Source organism: Rhinolophus sinicus, chromosome 2 (genome assembly GCF_057876585.1).
Source record: "Rhinolophus sinicus isolate RSI-liver-muscle chromosome 2, RSI-T2T, whole genome shotgun sequence".
Lineage (NCBI taxonomy): Eukaryota > Metazoa > Chordata > Mammalia > Chiroptera > Rhinolophidae > Rhinolophus > Rhinolophus sinicus.
The window spans coordinates 171,356,218-171,378,071 of NC_142502.1; the positions used below are offsets into that span (position 1 = coordinate 171,356,218).

At 48.4% G+C, this 21,854-nt stretch overlaps 1 protein-coding gene across 1 annotated transcript in view; it reads left to right on the forward strand.

Moving 5' to 3' along the window:
* ALK (ALK receptor tyrosine kinase) overlaps positions 1–21,854 on the forward strand; it is a 641,950-nt gene that overhangs the window by 526,108 nt on the left and 93,988 nt on the right. Inside the window, exons 6-8 of the mRNA XM_074331841.2 lie at positions 4,556–4,687; positions 12,079–12,210; positions 13,890–13,990. Of these exons, the coding sequence (XP_074187942.2) occupies positions 4,556–4,687; positions 12,079–12,210; positions 13,890–13,990 (365 nt within the window). The remainder of the gene's footprint in view (positions 1–4,555; positions 4,688–12,078; positions 12,211–13,889; positions 13,991–21,854) is intronic.

Genomic DNA, 21,854 nt, shown 5'->3' on the forward strand with positions numbered 1-21,854 from the left:
TGTTGTGGATGAGGTGGTGAGGTCTAGGTCTCCATTACTGAGAGATGAGGTGATGCTGGAAAATGTTCCCAAATGAGAAGGCAATTCAAAGACGACGAAAGCTGACCCACGTATTACCACTCCCACGTGGCGCAAACTCTTTAAGCATAGGAGGAAAAAGAAATCACCCAGGAGAACAGGATAGGCTTGGATTACTACAAACTTAAAACTCCAATATATCAACATTATCACCTGAATGAAAATACATATAAGGGACTGGGGGACATTGTCAAACATATAATAATAAATAGTTTCACATCCCTATTATCTCATACAATTCCATATGAAAACATGAAGAACCTAATAGATAAATTGGCAAATGGAAATGGGCAAATTAAAAGCAAAACAAAGCTAGTAACGTGAAAAAAATATTCATCCTCACTAACTACCACAGAAATACAAAAATAAAACAGCAGGGAAATACCTTTAGTTAGAAGTAAAAACTATAGTCATATTCAGGGTTGGCCAGCTTGTAGTAAGAGGGCAATGTATGTATGCACACAGCTGGCGAGAGCGCAAATTGGATTACCTTCTAGGAAGTAATTTAACAATATATATCAAGGGCCTTTAAAATGTTTATACCCTTTGATTCAGTAAGTCCACTTCTGGGAATGTATCCTATGAAAATAATCTGAAATGAAAGCAAAGGTTTATGCTCAAAGTTATTCTTCAAGGTGTTATTATAAACAGTCTAACAATCCAGTCATTGAATAACGTTTAAATAAAAGATGGTACATATCCCAAAGTATTGTAGCCATTAAAAAGTATTCTTCTGGAGAATTTTTCAACCTTTGGACAAGCTCGTGATATAACCTTAATTATTTTAAGGCATATGTGCACATAACACAATTATACACACTGTTACTTATTTTCAACTTTATTAAATTTATTGGGGTGACATTGGTTAGTCAAATGATATAGGTAGGTTTCAAGCATAGGCCTAAAAAACGAAAGAGAAAACTTCTGAGATGTTAAAAATGATGGCATCTAGATAATGGGATTCTAGGCATTTCTTTTGTTTATTTTTACCCGGATTTCCAACTTTAGACAGTAGGCATCTATTTTTAGAAGGAAAGTAAAAGAACTGTAAGGGAATGACAAATCATTGGTGCGTGGCAACATGTGGAAACATGTTCATGAAAACACTAAAAGAAACAAGGCCTAATCATAAAGTGTGAATAAAACACACCACAGCTTACATGTGTTCCATAGGTTGAGGAAGACATCACAGGTTTTTTTATTTTGCTAATGTTTTCTTCAGTCGACCTGAGAGCGAAGGAAACAAGGCCCTAACTGTAATTAATGATCCCACATGAGGCATAAGAAAAATGCTTTGGGAACTAGAAACCACCAAGCAAATGTGAAGAATTTTTCTTATTATCCTAAATACCTTTACCCCAAAAGAGGGGCAGAGAGGACGGGCATTGTCACTGGGCAGGCAGGGCCCGCCAGCTAAGGTCATGCACCTGTCCGGCCCTCACAGCCACCACTCTTCACCCTCACTTAATTGGGATTGGGAATGTCCCCCTATTGAGTGGAAATAACAGAGCTGCCCTGTCCTGGTGGTTATCAAGTTTAGTGAGCAGTCAGGTAAAGTGCTGGCGCTGTGCTTGGCGGGTGGCAGATACGCCATAGATGAATCCAGGTATCCTGGCTGTGATCTTGTTCCCTGGGACCAAGTCCACAACTACCCCCAGCAAAGCCCCCGAGTCCTCTCTTCAGCGAGGCCGCCCTCTGCAGGGGGAAGACTGTGCCTTCTGGGGACCAGCACCAGCATCTGAGCAGCATTTTATTCCCCAGCTTCCAACAGAACGCAACTGACCAATTGTGTTTCCCTGCACTTAGAATCAATAAGGGATTTGGAGAACACATTGGCTTAGCCTGTCTTGAGGCCAGGGATGGAAAGGGGTAGCATTTTTCCTTCTGTGTGAGGAAGAAAGGGGCAGAGGTGACCAGGGAACCACAGAAATCTAGTCACTGAGCAGTTGATGTAAAGTTTCTGGGCTTCAAATGACCGAGACCCCGGCTGACTTAGTCTGCCATTGCAGCTGGAGTCAGGGTTAGATGGTGCGGTAGTTTCCTGTTGCTGCTCTAACAAGCTACCTCAAGCCTGGTGGCTTAAAACAACACGAATTTGTTCGCTTAGAGCTCTGAAGGGCCGAAGTCCAAAATCAGTTTCAGGTCAAAGTCATGTTGTCAGCAGGGCTGGCTGCCTCCTTCGGGAAGCTCTAAGGGAGAATCCATATCCTTGCCTTTTCCAACTTCTAGCAGCCTCCTGCATTCCTTGGCTTCTTCCTCACATTACTCCTTCCTCACGTTACTTCAAACTCTTGCTGCCACCATCACTTCTCCTGCTTCTTACTTGGACGTTCTTTCCATCTTTATAAGAACCTTGTGATTACACCTGGAGAATCCAGAGTAATCGCCCCGTCTACAGGTCCTTAACTTAATCATATTAGTAAAGGCCCTTTTACCACATAAAGTGACATATTCGCAGGTTCGGGGGATTCGGATGTGGGTCTTTGCGTGGGTCCATTGTTCAGCCAGCCACGGATAGGTCCCCTACTATGCAGGCTTCTTGTGGTACACATAGAGTGCAGGGAGTGGCTGGAGCAGAGGGGGACAGAGGCTCAAACAACTTGGTGAAGAAGATGGGAACGAGAGCTGGTTCTAGAGCCAGGCTGCATGGAACCAACACCAGATGATTCTAAAGCACAGAGCTCATGGGGAGAGACAGAAAGGTAAGACAGGATAGGAAATTTGGGCCCAGATCACAAAGGACCTTGAAGAGCAGGTGAAAGAACTTGAATGTGATTCCCTGAAGGAAGCAAGGCCTGTGTTTCCCATATCCAGGAGCTATCGAGAATGCCCAGCCAGGCTAGAAGCGCGTCTCACAATGCCAGGTAGCCATCGTCCATCATTTGACAAATTGAGTCTTACCTGCACTAGTCTGGAAAAGACAGCCCAAGGCCACCTCCAGCATTCGCCTTCCAGGAGATGGAGAGAGCAGCTTTGCAGTCTTGACAGACTAGGTCTGAATCCCACTTACCAGGTGTGTGACCTCAGGCAAGTCATGGAACCTCTCTGACTCAGTCCCCCATGTAGGAAATGGGCACTGCTAAGACTTTCCCAGCTTCTTTACAGAGCCAGATGTGCTGAGGTACACAGAGGGATTCTAGAAGTAAACAGGCTGAACTTGAGGAGAACGCCCGTGCTATTGGGAATAGTGCACCGAACCAGAAATTCATGGATTTTTAGGTATTAAAAATCATCTGACTTAGAGAGTCCCACATCACAGTGATCTGGGAGGTTTTATGAAAATAAAATTTAAAAAACGCAAGTCTAATTTCACAGCCAGAGTTGAAGGAGCCCACCCCTGACATGAGGCTCGGAGAAGCTGTGGGCCTTGTCCAAGGGGGAGTTCTGGTTCATCCTCTCTACCACCCAGGCAGGCGGCCTGGGGTGGGGATCCTGCGGAGGCAGCAGGTGCCATGGGGATGGAGCTAGAAAAAGGGACAGGGTGCAAAGCAGCCATACGTGGGGTGGGCCCTGCCTGTTCATCTCCACAGGGGCTAAAAGCTCCCCCATCCCACACCAACCAAAAGCTGTGTGACAGGAGGTGCTGTCAGAAGCACCAGCCAGGTCCTTGCTAGGTGGTCTCCAGGCAAAATGCCCATTCAGTAGGACAGGGTAGGCCAGGCCAGCCTTCTCCTCCCTGCACCTGGCTCTCTGGGGTCACAGTTAATTAATGACCATAATGCATTGTTGTGGATACAGGAATGAGTAACTGCTAACAGGTTCATTATAAACTCCTGCCCTCTCCCTTCCTCCACTGGCTAATCTGATTTATCTAGAATTTCAGAACTGGAACAGACCTTAGAAATATCATTAAAACTCTCCTTTTGTGGATGGAAAGACTGGGGGCTAGTCAGGCAGGGACACACAGCTGGTGTGTCAGCATCACACAGCCAGTCATGGAGGACGGTCCAAGCCTGGCCTCTCACAGGGTGCTTTTCCTGTTCCACGACCCAAAGTGCTGCGTGTTTCAAGACTCACTCCAGTGGTGGAATCTGGGGTCGAGCATGGGGGAGATACACTGGGCCAGATATTCCCTTCCTATTCCAGATGTGACCTTGAGAATAGATCTGTCTGTGCACATGAGACCCCACCTGCAGGCTGTCTACCTGACACACTAAAGCCATGGTTTGAGGACCCATGAGTTCCTCCAGAGTGTTGGGGGAAACTTGGACCAAACCATGTCCACTCTACTACTCACCATCGCTAGAAAAGAAGAACCCCTGCACCCTCGCAGTGGGCTGGGGGCGGCGGTGGGGGAAGTTAGGGTTTTGACTTCCTCTCAGCCTCCTGGTGTTGGCCCTGGCTGTGGCCAGATTGAGATGCTGGTGTCTCCATCAGGCCTTGGGATGTGAACAGCTGGATGGAGTGATGCTCTCCCTGAACCTTCCGATGGGACCACCCAAACTGACCAGGGGCGTGTGTCTCTGTGTGTCTCCAGGAACTTCCCCAGGATCCAAGATGGCCTTGCAGAGTTCCTTCACCTGCTGGAATGGGACAGTCCTCCAGCTCGGGCAGGCCTGTGACTTCCACCGGGACTGCGCCCAGGGAGAAGATGAGGGCCAGCTGTGCAGTGAGTAGATGGGGTCTGTCCCCACCCGCCTCAGCCCAGGCCATGCCCATATCCCCCTCCGGCCCCCATCACCCAGGCACTCGGATTTGGACAACCTCCCTTACATCCAGTGCCAATTGTGTCTCCTCTCAGTGGCAACTTTCAAAAGCTACACAGTCTTCAAGAGACAGAGCTAAGATCTGTGGTCCAGAAAGAGCGTGTAAGTTAAGAACCAAAACAGGTCTTGTAAGTTATGCTCTCATATCCTCATGCACAGAGAAATTATTCAGGCTAAAGCCCAACTCTAACGTGACATGAGAAGCCCTCTAGGCCCAGATTCCCTCACTTTTCAAGCCTGTCTTTCATTACCCACCTGACTCTCCATCCTCCCAATCTTCCATGTACCCCAGCTCCAGCCATAGCAAACCGCGTCTCGGCTCCCTCACGCCTCTGACTGTGCTCGTATGGTATCCCTCGCCCTTCCCCTTCTCCAGTCACATCCGCTCCTTTGAGACTCACCCCAAGAGTCGATTCTTCTGGGACGCCTCCTCTGCCCACCCCCCACACGTACAGTTGGTTCTTCTTCCTTTGGTCCCTCCTCCAGCTCAGGGTATCCATCATCCACCAGAACATCCGTTCTTTTTAACAGCTTTTTTTGAGCTCTCGTTCATATACTGTACAATTCAACCATTTAAAGTGTACAATTGAGTGGTTTTTTTTAATGTAGTCACTGGGTTGTGCAACCATCACCATAATCTAGTTCTAGAACATTTGTATCAGTCCACGAAGAAACCCCTGGCAATCTTTCCCGATTTCCCTCCCACTCCCCTCCCCCACCTCCACCTGCCTCTAGCCCGACGCGACCTCTGATCTGCTTTCTGTTTCTATAGATTTGCCTGTTCTGGGCATTTCGTATAAATGGAATCGTACAATGTGTGGTTTTTTTGTGATTAACTTCTTTCACTTAACATAATGTTTTCAAGGGCCATACTGTCGTAGCTTGTCCTTCGTGGCTTTTTTATTGCCCACATTATTTCACTGTATGGATATGCTACATGTTGTTTATCCATTCATCCATCGATGGGTGTGTCGGTTGTTTCTACTGTTTGACTATTATGAATTATGCCGGGGTTAACATTCATGTACAAGTTTTGTGCAGACAGATGTTTTCATTTCTCCTGGGTATATACCTAGGAGTGGAATTTCTGGGTCATATGGTAACTCTGTATTTAACATTTTGAGGAACTGCCAGAGTGACTAGAAAACAGCTTGGTAGTTGCCTTATCTTCCCACCAGTAATGCATAGGCGTCCTCATTTCTCCACATCCTCGTCAACATTTCTTATTACCTGTCTTTCTATTTTAGCAAGCCTAGTGGGGCACATCTATTACCTTTCACAGAGGTGGTTTTCGCGTCTCTCTCCCTCCCTGTGGGCATGTTGGGTCTGGCACTCTTCCCTGGACCAATATCTCAGGTGGTTCCTGGCATAGCATAGGTGCTCACTGACTGTTCATTACAACGAATCAATGAGTTTGGACTCTTGGGCTCCATGAAGGAAAACAAATTGCTGAGGTCTCCCTGGGAATTAGCAGCAGTTAGACACCCAGCCAGTGCCCACTCCACTTGAACAGTTTTCTCAGTAGCTGCCTGGCCAGGGGTACACACTCTAGAGGGTTTGACATTTTTGTCAGGGAAACTAGAACACATAACCCATATATAATGTGAACTGGAAAATATGCTACATCCTGGAGCAGAGATGAATAACACAACACCTGCCTTCAAGGTGCTGAAAATCCATCCCAAAAATCCGGCTGGGAAGGATGCAGACATATGTGCCTGGGGTGCTTTGGGGCCCAGACACAGGAGCAAATGCCTCAGTTCTCAGGGACATGAGCCCCAGGATGCTGTGGCCTGCAAAGTAGCTTTAAAAAGTTCACAGTGTTTCCCAGGTCATCTGGAGGACAGATTTCCCCTTAGGGGGAAAAAGCAGTTTTATTTATTCTCTTTTAAATGAAGCAATAAAAAAATCCATTTTTCAATTTGAAAAACTCCCTTTTTATATGAAACTTTCCGGTGAAGTTTTCCAATAATGGTGGGATTGTGGTTGTTTAGATAAAACTCAGCAAAGAGTTGCAGGTAAGCATTTTCTTTGTCCCACACTGTTGGGCTCCTGGCCTTTCTCACAGACCTCTCACTGTACAAGGGCACCAAAATGAAGCCAACCTGCCCACGTTGCCCTGGGCAGAGGCTTATGTGTTTCTCTCTAGTTATTTGTCTCTGCAGTATTTCCAGCAGTGCTTCTGAGCTGTGTAATTTTGCTTTTGCCTTTTTAAAGTGTTTTGGTACCCACCTCCCAACAGGGATACAGGTCAGGCAGGGCATGCTCTGATTTACAACTGGGAAAATGAAAGCACAGAGAAGGTAATTGATTTGTTCAGGGTCACACAGCACATCAGGAACAGAGTCATGATTAGAGCATTGAGGCTGTAGGATCCAGCCCATTACTGTGGGCTCGGGGCAGTTTGTTGTTCTGGGGCTTGCCATTGAGGGGTTTCCAGGGCCAACTCCAAGCTTGAGGGAAACCTGGCTCCAGTCCAGAGGGCAGGTGCCTGGGCCCTGTGGCCTTTTGCCACACTTGAAAAGCTGCTCTGACCAGCTGTCAGAATGACAGCTCCACACTGGAGAATACCCACACTGAGTTTTTTGCTCTAGAAATCGGTTGCTAGGAATTCAGAAGGAAGGTTATTCTGATCTTTTTCCACTCTGAGCAAACACGCTTTCCCTTATTTGTGTGCCTCATTCTCTCTGGGATTTTAGATGTTTTTCTCTATCACATTGACTGTTGTTGATTCTGGATACCATCACCACGAAGATAACGACAATAAAGATGACAATAGTAATAATAATAATAACAACAATAGCTAACACTTATTGAGCAGGTACTATGTGCCAGGAGCAGCTGCAAACACTTTTCATGTAACTTACTGAATCTTCTCAACAATCCTGTGTGATGCTATGATACCCATCTTAGAGACGAGTCACCTGAAGCTCATACGGAGACTGTTAGCCAGTGGCTGAGCAGGAATTCAGACTCAGTCTGACTCCAAAGCCCATGCTCTGGACCACTACAAGCCAGACTCATTCAGTCTATGAGTTTCCAGCAGTCAGTTGTGCCAAGCACAACCCCAGGTACACGTCCATCCAGGAAGAAGGGGCCAAGAAAAGTCAGGGAAGGTGCAGGGTTCTGCCACCCCCTTCCTGGGAGAGGGGCTGGAGGAAGGAGGAGATCATTCATCCCCACCTCTGGGCCTCAGTTTCCTTATCTGAAATATGAATTGAAACACGATGCCCCCTGATGTGTGCATGCGTTTAGGACAATGCTCTGGACCTCACCTGGTCCTTCTGAGGTAGTCTGGAACCTATTAGATTGTTTTCTGTGAGCAGATGGTCACCCCCAACCCTGTTGGGGATGTCCAGGTCTTCTAAGGAACCCCCACAAGGGTCACAGGGTCACAAATCTTGGTCCAGTGAAGTCATCCAAGCCCTGCCATGGTTGGAATTTGGAAAGAAACGTGGGTTGTATCCCATCAACTCTCAGCCTCAACTTCCCACATTTTCCCCAGAAGGAATTCTCCCCCCAACACACACACACACACACACGAGCTTTATTCAGATTATCAGTGTCAACCCTGAGCAATATTTCTGTCCGGGATGAGTGGCGGACCTGAAACGGAGGCGGTGGCATTGCCGTTGCCTGTCTCCATTCATCCTGAATGTGCCCATTCACGTTCTGGCCTCCAAACCACACGCCATCCTCCTGCCCTTTTTCCAGTCAAACATTGCCAATCTAACTAAGACAGTCCAGGATGCTATAACCTATCAAAAGGGTGTCTTCGGGGTTCCCTCTGTGTTGAGCAATGGTCTCCTTGTAATGTGGCTCCCCAAAAAAGGGTGACGTGTCCCCACTTCAGCCCCTGGATGGGTCATTGACCAATGGGGTATTACAGACAACTGCCTTCCCCTCCGTGTACTCAATAATGTTAACTGTTTTGTGGGGATACTTTTCCTGCCAGGCCAAAACAGTTTTTTAAAAGTTTCTTTATTGTAAAATAAAACATGTTGGTTGTAAAATACTTGAAAACTCTAGAAAAGTACACAGGAGAAAATAACTATCGCCCATAATCCTCCCTCTCAGACATTCAGAGATAACCATAATATTTTGATGTATTTCTTCTAACATTTTTTCCCATGACTCTATATTTTCAAGGAAATGTATAACACATATTTATCAAAAATGTTAACAGAGTTGTCACAGAGGAAGGAAAAGAAGTGGTGTCATTTGGCCTGGAGTTTATACTTGGCAGCTCCCGCAGCTGTTGCTGAGGTCACATCTCTGTGACTCTGCCAATTTGTCTCTCTTAGAGTGGAATCAGTTGTCATAATTGCCAAATGTTACGGGATTGATTGACCCACACACAGCCCAATTTGGCCATCTAGCCAGTGAAATACCTGGCTACAGCCCAAGGAGAGGGTCAGGTAGAGCAGTGCTTCTCAGACATTAGGAAGCACCTGGAGATGGTTAAAAATGCAGATTCTGATTCAGTAGGGTGGGGGTGGGGTGGGGGTCCTGAGATTCCACACTGCTAACAGTTTCACAGCTGATGCAGATATGGCTGGTCCCTGGACCATATTTTGAGTGGTGAGGGGTTAGAGGACTGAACCCACTCCCATTTCATCCAGCACCTAAGTATTGAAATCCTACAGGGTACCAACAACTGCACAGGTGCTCAGGGTGAATGAGAGGAGAAAGGGATGGTCCGAGGAGGAGGTGACATTAGACCCAACCCTGTGTGCCGACATTGTGCTCAGCAGTTGGCCTTAGTGGCAATTTCCCAAAACCTGATCAAATCCACCAAGGGTCTTTGTGCTAATGCCCACACCCACCAGCTTCCTCAGGAATGGCCTCTTGCTGAGCACATGCCCTGATGTGCTGGCAGTAGTAGAAATCCTCTCGTCACCCCCTCCCGCCCTTCAAGGTTTTAATTATCCCATAAATTGCCCATTGACCTATTTTTGCCTACCTCCTGTCCCTTTATGGAATCAGCCAAAAATAAAGTACTTCCAGCTCACCCTGGATGCTATGCCAAACTACAACAAGGGTGGGCTTCCCAGAAGGTGCAGAATGCCAATGGCTCTCTTTATTCCTGTCCAGGTGGAAGGCGTAGGCAGAGCTACCACAGGCATTTCCAGACAGGCAGCTCAGGAACCTGTCTGTGCCCCCAGAGCGGTGTTGGCTGTTTCAACACATCCCCTGATGAGTTCCCCACCCAGGTCTGAAGGATAATTCATAATGCCACCACCACCCTATATTTGCTCAACTTTCTCCTCAAAACAGCCCTGTGAAAGAGATACACAGGTATCTCTTTCACAGGGCTGTTTTGAGGAGAAAGTAAGGGACAGAGTGTGGAAACTTTTTGTAATTTTACCCCATTTTGCAGATGAGGGAACTGAGGCTCTGAGAAAGGAAGTGACTTGCTTAATGTCATCTAGCAGGAAGTGGTGAGGCTGGGACTAGAGGCCAGGTGTCCGATTCCAGGACTTTTGAGACCCCAACACCCATAAGTCAAGATAACTGCTCTGCCTCCACCTCCTGAGAGGGTAAAGATGGAGTGGTATGCTGTGCAGGCCCTAGCGTAACCCTGCCTCCTTCTACCAGCAGCTCATCGCCTGCTGGAATCTTCCATTGTGGTCCCCGGTTAGAACATGTTTGTAAAGGACACTTCCTGGAAGGTCACCAGTTAGTTTTTGCAGAAGAAGTGCATGTGGGATCCCTTGAGGGGGGCATAAAAAATAAAACAGAAAGATCTCCTTAGCTTTTGGATTTTTAATCAGAGGAACATGCAGGGCTTGAGGGAAAATGATTTCTTCAGGGGGGTATAAATGGGAAGAGATGCTCAAAGTCAGTGACAGCCTGTTTTAATTTATAATTCTTCCTCTGTGTGAAATGCACAGAGAATCAGGGGGAAATGAGTAATAATTCACTAAGGTGCTGTCACAGCCAGGAAGCGTTAGGGCCCTCTTTGTTAGCCTGCTGCTGCCAAGAAGGCTGAGACAGAGGAAGGACACCAAGAGCAGTGAGTCCAGCCAGAGTGCCTTTCCCCTGTGCAGACACAGCCCTGCTGCTCCTCTCCCGCCTGGCCCAACGCTGTTGGGCGCAATCTCAATAGCCTGGAATGGCCCACTCAGGGCGGGAAGCCTTCCTTCAGCCATTCTATGAGGAAGCTGGAGCACGTGGACCGTGAGCTCTCTCTAACCCTCGTTTCTTTTTCTCCTCCCTCTGTGGGCAGCAGGGAAATATATGGTCTATAAAGCTGACTGTTGCCTCTTCAACAGGACCTGAGGTCAGTCAGATGCAGAGAAAAGGATAACGGGGTCCTTTAAGCTGAGCCAACAGATGATATAATGAGGCCCCAGTGACTGGGATTGCTTGGTCAGGATAGGCGAGGTTATGCTGCAGTAATAAACCATCGCCAGTTTCAGGGGCCTAACATCACTTTTATGGTCCCTGTCCACTAAGGTTTGGGTAGGAGGGGCCTCTGCTCCACAGGATCTCTCAGGGACACAGACTGACAGGGGTTCCACCGTCATACAGCAGCATCCCCAGCAATGAGAGCTCTCCTTGGCCGCTTCAGCAGGGGGAGAGAGACTGAAGAATCGCACAAGGGCTTTCCACAGCCTCAGTCCAGAAGAGACACATGTCACTGCCACTCGCATTTCATTGGCCAGAACGGCTCATGTGACTTCACATAACTGCAAGGGGAGTGGGAAGTAAAGGGGGCAAACAGAATGTTCAGGGTGCTATGTGTCTTTCCAGGCAGGGCTCATTTAAAGGAGACCCACCAACTCCTGACCAACACCATCACTGCTACTGCCACACTCTTGTCATTGGGTCAGCCGTTGGAAATGGGTTCCAGGGAGTTACATGTTGACTTCTCCTGGAGTCACACTCATGGGTCAGTGGAAAGAGCACAGAATCGAGAAGTGCAAGAGCAGTTCAAGTCCCAGCTGGGTTACCCAGTGGTTCTGTGACCTTGGTCACGTTGCTTAACATTTCTGAGCCTCTGCTTTGTTATATATAAAACTAGGTTAACAATACCCATTGCTATGGAGTTATTATTATTATTATAACTATTTTATTTTCTCAAGATCAGAAAGTCATCAGCTGTCACAGGCACAAGGTAGGGATGGGGGCTTCGTTTCGTTCTTCTCAGTATCATTAGACATCAAGGGTCTGGCTGGGAGCTGTGATTAATGAGGATAATTCAGTCACACGTGGCTAATTTTACTTGACTTTGGCATATTTTGCTTGTAGCCATCCTGGAAATGACTATGTCCCTGTGCTCTCCCTGCAGGTAAACTTCCTACGGGTTTTTACTGCAATTTCGAGGATGGCTTCTGTGGCTGGACCCAAGGTACACTCTCACCCCGCACGCCCCAGTGGCAGGTCAAGACCCTCAAGGAGGCCCGGTTCCAGAACCACCAAGGTACTGCCACTCTCCTCCCTTCCCCCTGGTGCCCACCTGGCCAGACGAGAGATGTAAGGCACCACCCAAGAGCAGCTGGATCTCGCCCCACCTGCAGGGCAAGGCCAGGTGGCTGCCCAAAGCTTGCCGTGGGGTGCTCCCACACAGTTTCCTCTTCAGATCTGCCTGGGATTTAGAGTGATTAAATCATGCCCATGTTGGTGTCACCTTTTGTTCCTTAAAATGAGAACCTTGGTGAAGGATGTGTCTGAAAGATAAGAATAACAGCAACAATAAGAATCCATTCATTCAACAAGTATTTATTGAGACCTACTATGTGTCAGGCCCATAACTCATTGAGAGGTAAGGAAACTTGTAGCCCTCTTTATGAGTGGGGAGGCTGAGGCACAGGGAGGCCTGTGTCACTTGCCTCAAGGTTGTGCTCTGGGAACCTTGCCCCACAGCTGATCCATTCAGCAGGCGTGGAGGCCCGAGAGCTCCTGCTTCTCCTCCCAGCCTCCTCCCCACACTGCATCATCCTCAGCACCCTGTCTGCAGGGGCAGAGGAGACAAATGGAGCTCAGAGCCAGACATGATCTTCACAGCTCTGCTCTCAGTTCAATAGTCCCCCGACAGCACCACAGTGAATCAGTGTCCAGCGCCTGTCAAAGATCTCTAATGCCTCCTAAAGCTGCCCGTTCCGCTGATTGTTCTGAATCACAGACCAGTTTTCCTTACCTGAGATAAGCTCCACCATCTATAAGTTCTACTCATTGACCATGGTTTCTGTTTCCTGGAGCCCCACAGAACGAAACCACAGCCTCTCCCACAGAGGCAGCCCCTCGGATATTTGAAGACACCCACCATGACCCACACGCCGTATGAGGTCCTTTCTCTCCCCAGTCACATAACCCCAGCTCCTTGATTCTTCCTCAAGGATGGGCGGCTTGCTTTCTAAGATTTCAGGCCCATCCTGGTTACTCTGCTCCAGACCCAACTGACTTTGTTACTTGGTAGTAACTCAGTAACAGATTTTGCTAAGAGGTAGAGAAAAGTAGAAATGAATGACTAAAGTTCTGCTTGGGGTTCTGAGGGGTGTCTAAAAAGTTGTGGGCTCACTCTGGCACCCGTGTCCATAGCACTGACCATCTACAAAATGCCTGCAGTTCCTGGTGGTTTACAGATGCTTCTCCCACCACCACGTGGGGTTGGAGCTCATGTTCTCCCAAGTTTTCGGGCAGGTCAGTGCTTAGAAAACACAAGAAATGAGTCTTCCTGGTCAGGGCCTGCAGCACAGCATGACCTGGGCTCCAGAAGGGGAGAAAAGAGTGAAGGTTGCAGAGTGAAGGTGGGCAAAGCACTGGCAAGACTGGAAATGAGGAGCAGTGGGGCCAGGGAAGACCAGTGTGCTCAGGCTGCTCCTGGGCTATGGGCTAAAGCTGGTGACTTTGGGAAAACAGAGATGCAGTGACACAGGTGTATGGTGCTCGGACATAACAGGCCGTTTGGAATGAGCCAAGCTTGTTGACAGGGACAGTAGGCTGTGTCGTCCATTGGAGGTAGCAGAGAGCCATGACCGCAAAGATGTCCTGAGGCTAGAGAAGATTGTTCCCATTAACCCTGCACTCTTAACTCTGCCCCCCAGGGACCTTCAGTGCAGGACGACTGTACATTTTTTACTTGTTTTCTCTCTGCCCCAGGCCACGCCCTGTTGCTCAACACCACTGAGGTCCCTGCCTCGGAAAGTGCTACGGTGACCAGCGCTACGTTTCCCGCACCGATGAAGAATTCTCCATGCGAGGCAAGTCTCAGTGTTCCTCTCATTCTCTGACTTCTCCCACCTTGCACCTCAGCACTTCCAGACGAACTCAACCAGACGAGCCAAGTAGCCGGGCTGGTGAGGCTGGTTGTTCTCCTGGAGGGAGGACAGTGGGGCCCTTTGTGCCATGTCCTATTCTCTAGGGACCAAGAAGTATGCTTAGACCCCAATGTGGCCCCTGGAATCAACTACCTGAGTCCAAGCCAGGTTGCAACCCTGACTGGTTGTACAATCTGTTTGTGTAATTAATGACCTCTCAGGGCTTCTGTTTCCTCACCTGGAAAGTGGAGGCAATAAGAGTGACTACCTCACAGAGGCAAGGATTAAATAGGTTAGTGATATATGGAAAGGGCTGATCACAGCCCCTGGCACCAAGGAAGCACTGCAATAGTTAGCCAGCAGTGCCTGGCATCCTGTGTAAACACTCGGAAAGAGAAGGGGAGGAGAAAGAAGACGTCAGCCGAAAGTCAGACTCCACTCTGGGAGAGCCGGCCATGCCCTTGCTTCTTTGCATCCCCCACCATGGCGCCTCGCACATGGTAGAAAGCCAACACCTAGTGTAGATTTGGCCAGTCTTGTCTCTCTCTGGAGACTCACAGGAGAAATTCTTCGCTGGCTTCATTTCAGGAATAGCTATGCTCCCTCTGAGCGATTTGTTTCCCTTCAAGTCAGGGACATGGTGAAAATGACGAGCTTCGCTTCCCCTCGCCGGCTGGTAGGGGTCCCTGCCGCTGCGGCTCCGGCCAGCGGCCACGCACCAAGCAGGCTTCCCTGCTCAGGGGTACAGGCCCAGTCAAACTCTCCAGGCTTTTTGTTGTGAAGTAAAAACTCAGACATAAAACAAATGAGAATAGAAAAGACGTCTCAATTTTTTTTTAATTAAATCTGAGGCTCCTCTCTTAATAAGCCAGTGGGGGTTCATGAGGTGTAGTTTGTAGCAGCCTCACTCTCTGTTCCACTTTCTAACAACATTTGCCCCGTCTTTCTTACCCTCTTCTAGTTTACGTCATCTGACCAGATTTTATGCCTCTCTGTAAGCCACCTTAAATCCTTTCGGGAAGAAGTCAGGGCCTCAATAAATAGATTCGTTACATGAAACTGAATGTGAGAAACCACACATGTGATGCAGATGGTAGAGTTACAGTCATGTTGATATTTCTCAGGTGCTTCAGAGCAGCCACTTGAGAGGAAGGCTCCTTAAGAGGAGATCTAAATGAGGAGAGGTGGCCCACCTGAGAGGTGAGAGGGATCCTTAAAAGCATTTGATCTTTAAATTTACTTTTCACTGAATTGAATATGAGTCTGGTTTTAGAAAAAGAAATGTCAAGGTAAAAATGATATTTTTCTAACATTTCATCATTTCTCTAATAACCTTTGGGTTGATCAATAGCTTAAACAGGTGTTTTGTTTTACTGGCCTGTTTTATTTTTCCTCCAGTCAGATTTGCTCTGGGCTATTTCTGCTATTTCCTGCCCTTTTCCAGAACTTCACTCGGCAGGAATAATGAAGGGGAGGCAGTGAGTCTGTTCGACTCTCCAGCTCACAGTTATTTCACATTCAGGTTTTCAGACCATTCATCTAATACTGATGGGTCTTTGAATTCCCAATGTTGGGAGAAATGTTTTCGTCGGAAAAATAAATAACCAAAGTAGAAATATGCATTTCTAGGTTTGTAAGCCCTGCCGTTTATGTTATACAAATCTGAATGCAGAAAGCAGGAAGTTGATTTCCTTCTCAGGTTGGCTGAACGTCGGTGACAGGGACAAGGATGTTGCATTGCCATGTGAGACTGTGTGAGGTTAACTGGGGGCCTTTGAACTCCTAAAGGGACCTCAGTGGGCTGTGGGGCCCGAGTGCAGAACGGGGGACACTGCCTAGAGCCAGGGGTGAAGGTCTCCGAAGACAGTCAGACCCCTAGGCTCCTGGCCAAGCTGAGCGCCAGGGCTGACGCCTACCACCAAGCGTCTTCTCTAAACCCAGGCTAGACCTGGTCCACGGGACCTCCAGGGAGTTGAAGTAATTGCAGAATATCTCAAAATGCTCCCTCAAGAAACCCCACAATCATCCATGGATTCCCATAGGGGAACTGGTCTTGCCTTCAATGCATTTCTCGATACAAGCTAACTAATAGCTCAATGTTTCTCCAGTTGCAGTCACTTGGAAAATGTAATAAATGCAGATTCTTGGGACACACCCTGGACCTCCTGAATGACGTCTCTGAGCAAAGCCCAGAATCTGCATTTCCAAACCCCACCCTCAGTGATTTGGATGCACGATGAAACTTGAGGTGTAATTGCCAATTGTGACCAAAATTTATTCTGAGCCCATGCTGAGAGTTTTCCTCCATTACTTGTGGCCCAAACAGTGCAGTATAATATAATTTGCCTTTTAGCAGGATGAGTCAGAGAAGGAGTTAATAATGACAACGTGGGGGACAGAAGTGGTGGAGACAGACGGGGCTGGGAGAGACCCGTCCGAGCCCACATGGAGCCAGGTCAGGTGCCCACGAACGATGGAGACGTAGCCAGGGTGTGACTTTGTGCCAGCCAGCTTCCAGGGCACTCCAGAAGCAGGCCAGCTCTGGCCTCCTCCCTTCAGATGCCTGAGCCAGTCACCAGAGCCAGCCACCTCTCGTGGGCTGGCTGTGGTGCAGGCGCTGCATATGGGACATGAATATTTAAAGAACTCTGCCTAGCCCAGCCACAAACAAGAGAGAGCTTTTGTGAGGTTTTTGCCCTCCACCCTACTCCCCACAAGCTATTCCCTGTGGGGGAAGCCACAATGTATTCAGATTTTAGTTTATTTTTATTTTGCTGAGCTCCAGTTCAAATAATTAAGGTTGCCACCGGGAAGGGGAGCTTTGCGTGGCTTATGTGTTGCTTGCTGTCAGACCTGCTCGCATTGCCTTGGTTGGGAGACACCCTCGGATGTGTCTAGCATTGCAGCTGCTGGTAACAAAGAGGGCAGGAGAGTGGCAGAGGCCGTTTCGGCCCCGCCCCCTGCCTTTCACACATCCTGGAAGCCTGAACGTCTCAGCAAGCCCCATGTGGTTTGAAATTCTGTTTTATTTGAATAGCCTGTCTGTGACTGGAATATTTTAAACCATGTTCTCAAGACAGAACATGTCCTGGGGGGGGGGGGGGGTGGCGGTGGGGGAGAGTGGGCTTCCCTCATTCTCTTCTCCCACCACCCGCCCCACTCCCCACCCGAAACATGGAAGCACTTTCCTTCTATGAGCTGCAGGAATGAAGGAACCCAGGAAGTGTGGGGAGACCCACCTGCCCTATGAGGGCAGGTCAGTCCCAGGCTGCTGGTTGCCTGACCTTACCAGAGCGCCTGCCACTGCTGTCCTTTCCCTACACACAGTCACTGGGATCCTGGAACACAGCCGAACCTTTCTGCCCCCGATGTCAGCTCTGGTGATAAAGGGTCAGCCTTGATTAGCCACTGGCAGCTGCTGAGATCAGAGCAGAAGGGGGCCGGCCAGCAGGCTCCTCCGTGGTGCGTGGGCTATCTGGCCTGCAGGAAAGGAGACCTCCACTCAGTGTCATTAAGAGCAGCAAATGGCCCAGCAGGACAGGGGAGAGGAGGCTGGCATCTGGACTGCCCCCTGCTATCTGTTAAGTAAGCCCTGCTCAAAGCCCCACTGAGAAGAAGCCCCCCCTTGACAGGCAGCGTGCCAAAGGCTGGAGGCCAGCGAGTCTCAGCAAATTGCTCTCCGGCTGATTTTGTAAGACTTTTCAGGGTGCAGGTGACCCTTGCTGGACACAGAGCACAGCCTGTCCCGGGGATTTGGCTGGTGGGGGCCTCTCCAACATCTCGGTGTAACTTAGAAGCAGAATAGGTGACAGTCATGGCTGTGTCGATGGGGTGTGTTCAAGCCGGTCCCAATCCCTCCCCGTGGGCAAATAGGATGTTCAGACAGGAAGAAAAGAGCATTTGTTCTGACTGCTGTGTTTTAAATGTATATTAAATTCAATGGCGAAATCCCCCATGGAAAGGTAAGAAAAGGAGCATAAGCTTAATAATTAGTATTATATTATAGGATGGCTTGAGGTAGAGGAAAAACAAAAGCAGAAGCACGCTTCCTTTATCAGCCCCCACCAACCCTCGACAAGAGGATTTGGGGGATGAGCTGGAATATTCTATTCGGCTCATGTCTGGAGCAGATCTGATGTGTCAGGGGTACCCCATGCATGATCTGGGTTGGGGAACGTGCAGGCTGCCCAGGTGGTAGGAGCAGCCCATCTCAGCAGGTAGGAATGAAATGTACCCAGAGACCCACAGCCCGTAAGTACAAAATCAAGCTCAAACCCAGACCTTGTGATGCTGAGCTTCACGCTCCATCACAATGCTCTGCCCCTGTTGGCGACACACAGTACCTCCTCAGCTTTGGGGGAGTCAATAAGGGCCACAAAAACATCCCTCCGGATTGGCATCACTCTCACCTGATCCAGAACCACCCCGCCTCACCATAAATCCGGCATCTCTGGAGGCAGGAAGGAATTACCTACCTATTTTGTAACACATTAGTTATTCACTTAGTCTCTCAGGCCAGGACTAGTCACTGGGTCTAATTCCTGGGCACCTGCGGGGACCTTGCTGCTCAAATACAGGTCCCAAATGTTATTTGTGCCTTGTGTGTCCCTTATTCTTAGCCTCACGTGCTCTCACTTGTTTTAGCGAATCAGGAAGGAGGAGCTAATCCGAGAGGCCTTATGGGCTCAATCCTAAATAAGATTGTCATTTCCTGGATCCATTCTACCTTCTGCAAAGAATATGTGCCCATCTCGGGAAGAAGGAAACCTCCCCCTTCTCCTCTCCCCACTCACCCATCCTCCCTGTGTCTCGGCCGAATGCTTACCAGTAGAACAGGCCAGTCCCTTCCAGGGCCCACCTGGGAGCAGCCTGTGCCTTGTGTGGCCAAGCAGTGCTGCATAAACACCATGTAGTGGCTGTAGAAACCAACACTCTTCGTAAATAGTTAGGGACCCAAGCGAGGGGGTTCCAGGGTAACATCATCCCCAGCTATCCTCCCACAAGCCTGAGCGCGCTGAGCCAGGTATTTGGGGACTGGGCATCTAACCCCACCTCATCTAATGCTATAACATCCACTGCAGGGACAGAATGCTCACTGATTCCAGCTCACCTTTGGACAGCTCCAGGCCTCAGTGTTTGCCTCAATTAAAAGCAAATCCAGCTAGACTTGCCAGGGTTTGTTTTCACATTCTGTTCTCCGCACCACTCCTCTTCCTGCTTTGGGAACCTTCTAAGAACCAGTGGCAGGACTCCATGCTATCTATGTGACATCCAGCTGGGTTGTCCACTCTCTGCCCGGGAGGACATAATGATGGGCCCAGCGTTAAGCACAGTGCCCCTTTGGCTCCCTTGGGGTGATGCTGACCCCTGAGGCAAGTCTGAGAAAGGTGGGCAACTGCAGGGCCTGGACCAGAGAGGCAGCATGGAATGTGGCCGAGTTGGATGGGCACGCAGGTGCCTGGAGGAAGGGGTCCTCTGTCAAACAGTGAGCCAAGAAGTACTCATTTCAAACCGACATGTGGCCAGCCATGCTGGAGACGGACTGCAAGAATCTAGGATTTCTTTAGGGTGTTTATTCAGCAGAAAAGTTAAGAATACTGATTTTCAGTATGACAGGTTCTGGTCTCCAGGTTACATATGGACCACTCAGTTGCATTACATTAAAAAGCAAGCCAAAATTCTTAACAAGAGCCCTCAAACGCCCTAACTCTTTGCACTCCTAGGAGAAAGAAACCTTCCCTTAGTTGGGAGCTGAGGGAAGGAACACCTCACAACTGTTAAGCCGACTTAGGGAGTATTTTTGAACTATGGATCCCTTACTGTGTGGCTGGCGCTGTGCTAAGCCTTCCACTTGCTTTATCTCTTTACCAGAACAGACCTGTGAGGGCTTGTTACCCCCCTTTACTGATGCAGAACCTGCGGCTTAGCCTAAATGACTTGCCAAAGATCACACTGTTGTAAGCGGCAGAGCAAAGATTCAAATGAGGACTGTCCAACTCCAAAGTCAACTCTGCACACGAGCGAAGCTCACTGAACTTGACTTAAGTCCCCTGAGTTTGAATCCCAGCTCTGCCACTTATGAGCCGTCAGACCGCAAGCGAGTCACACCCTCTAACTGGGGATAAAAAAAATACCTGTTTTACGTGCTGCGTGAGGCTGTTGCAAGGATCAAATAAAAATGTGAAAACTCTTTGTAATCTCTACCATACTTTTGATGACAGCAATTATTATTACCATCCCTCTTCTTACTTTGCACAGGCGTGAAGAAGTCACCGCCACCATAAATTCAGATGTTGTGTGTGTTCTTCTTTCTCCTCTGGGTCAATTGGCAACATGCAGGCAGGGTGGGAGCAGTATTTTGCACAGAGCCTAGCATTAGCACCAGGAGGTTGTGCCCAATGAACCCACTTAATCAACGGTTAATTAATTGGGCAGCCCCTCAATTGTGAGCATGACACCGGTCCAGGATAAGAGTTCACGAGGAGACTCCTCATTGATTCTCAAAGATCCAACAAGTGTGGCCCTACTGAGATTTCTGAGCCAAAAGCAGTCTTACCTCAATACCTAAACCTGGGAAGCTGCTGGATCCTAGCATTCTGTCACCACGTACTGTGATATAGTTGATGCTAATGGGCTCAAGTAATCAACAACAATTGTAATTGTGGTTGGACATAATTAATGTAAAACGTTTGAGCCATTCAAAATTAATACCCCTGCCATTACATGATGAGACAAATGAAGAATTACTGTCAAGGCTCATGGGTGTGAATAAAATCCTCCTGGGCACTTAGCAGAGATGTGGGTCCCCTTCAAAATCCACAAGTTACTGTGGACCTTCGTGGCTCCCGCTGGTGATTGTTATAACATATTCAAGGCACCCAGGTACAGGAGCACACCCTGTTGCCCTGTTGAAAGCACAGACTCTCCTCAGCTGTCAAAGAATAAATGCTTCCCAGGTGCCTGTGTCCCTGCAGACACTCCTGGGCTGTCCGTAAAAGTTATGGGAGTTTCATTGCATAGAGTCCATCCTGTACCCCAGTCAGAGGATTACAAAGCTATTTTACAGCACCATCCCCATGACACACAGAGAAACTGAGGCACAGAGGAGGCTGTTTGCCCAGGATCACACCATTACAATGTAACTCAGAAGAAAATATCTTTTTCTTCCCATAAGACTGGAAAGATAATTCTCTGGGGAACCTGGAAGATAAAACACTGGCCTGAAATGTTTAATATAGCATCCTTCACCCTCTCCTATTGTTTTTTTGTTTTGTTTTGTTTTTTAATTTTTTTTCTTGGGGAATATTGGGGAACAGTGAGTTTCTCCAGGGCGCATCAGCTCCAAGTCGTTGTCCTTCAATCTAGTTGTGGAGGGCGCAGCTCAGCTCCAAGTCCAGTCGCTGTTGTCAGTCTTAGTTGCAGGGGCGCAGCCCACCATCGCATGTGGGAATTGAACCGGCAACCTTGCTGTTCAGAGCTCGCGCTCTAACCAACTGAGCCCCTTTCCTATTGTTTTTTGTGAGCCCTTTCTCTCTAACATGGAGTTCCCTGCCTGTTCTTTCCAATACAGAAGAAAAGAACTAATACTGAGCCAAAGTATTTGGTGAGCAGGGCACTGGGCTCACATAGTCTGTGAAAGTCTCCCAGTAACTCTATAAGGACAGTACTATTGGCCCCATTTTACAAATAAAGACTAGGGACCTGAGATAGGACATCATCTATAAAGACAGGACCGCTCTCTCTGATTTCAAAGCCCCGGTTCTGTCCTCAGCATGACCCCACCGCATTCCCCTGAGGTTTCCACCTT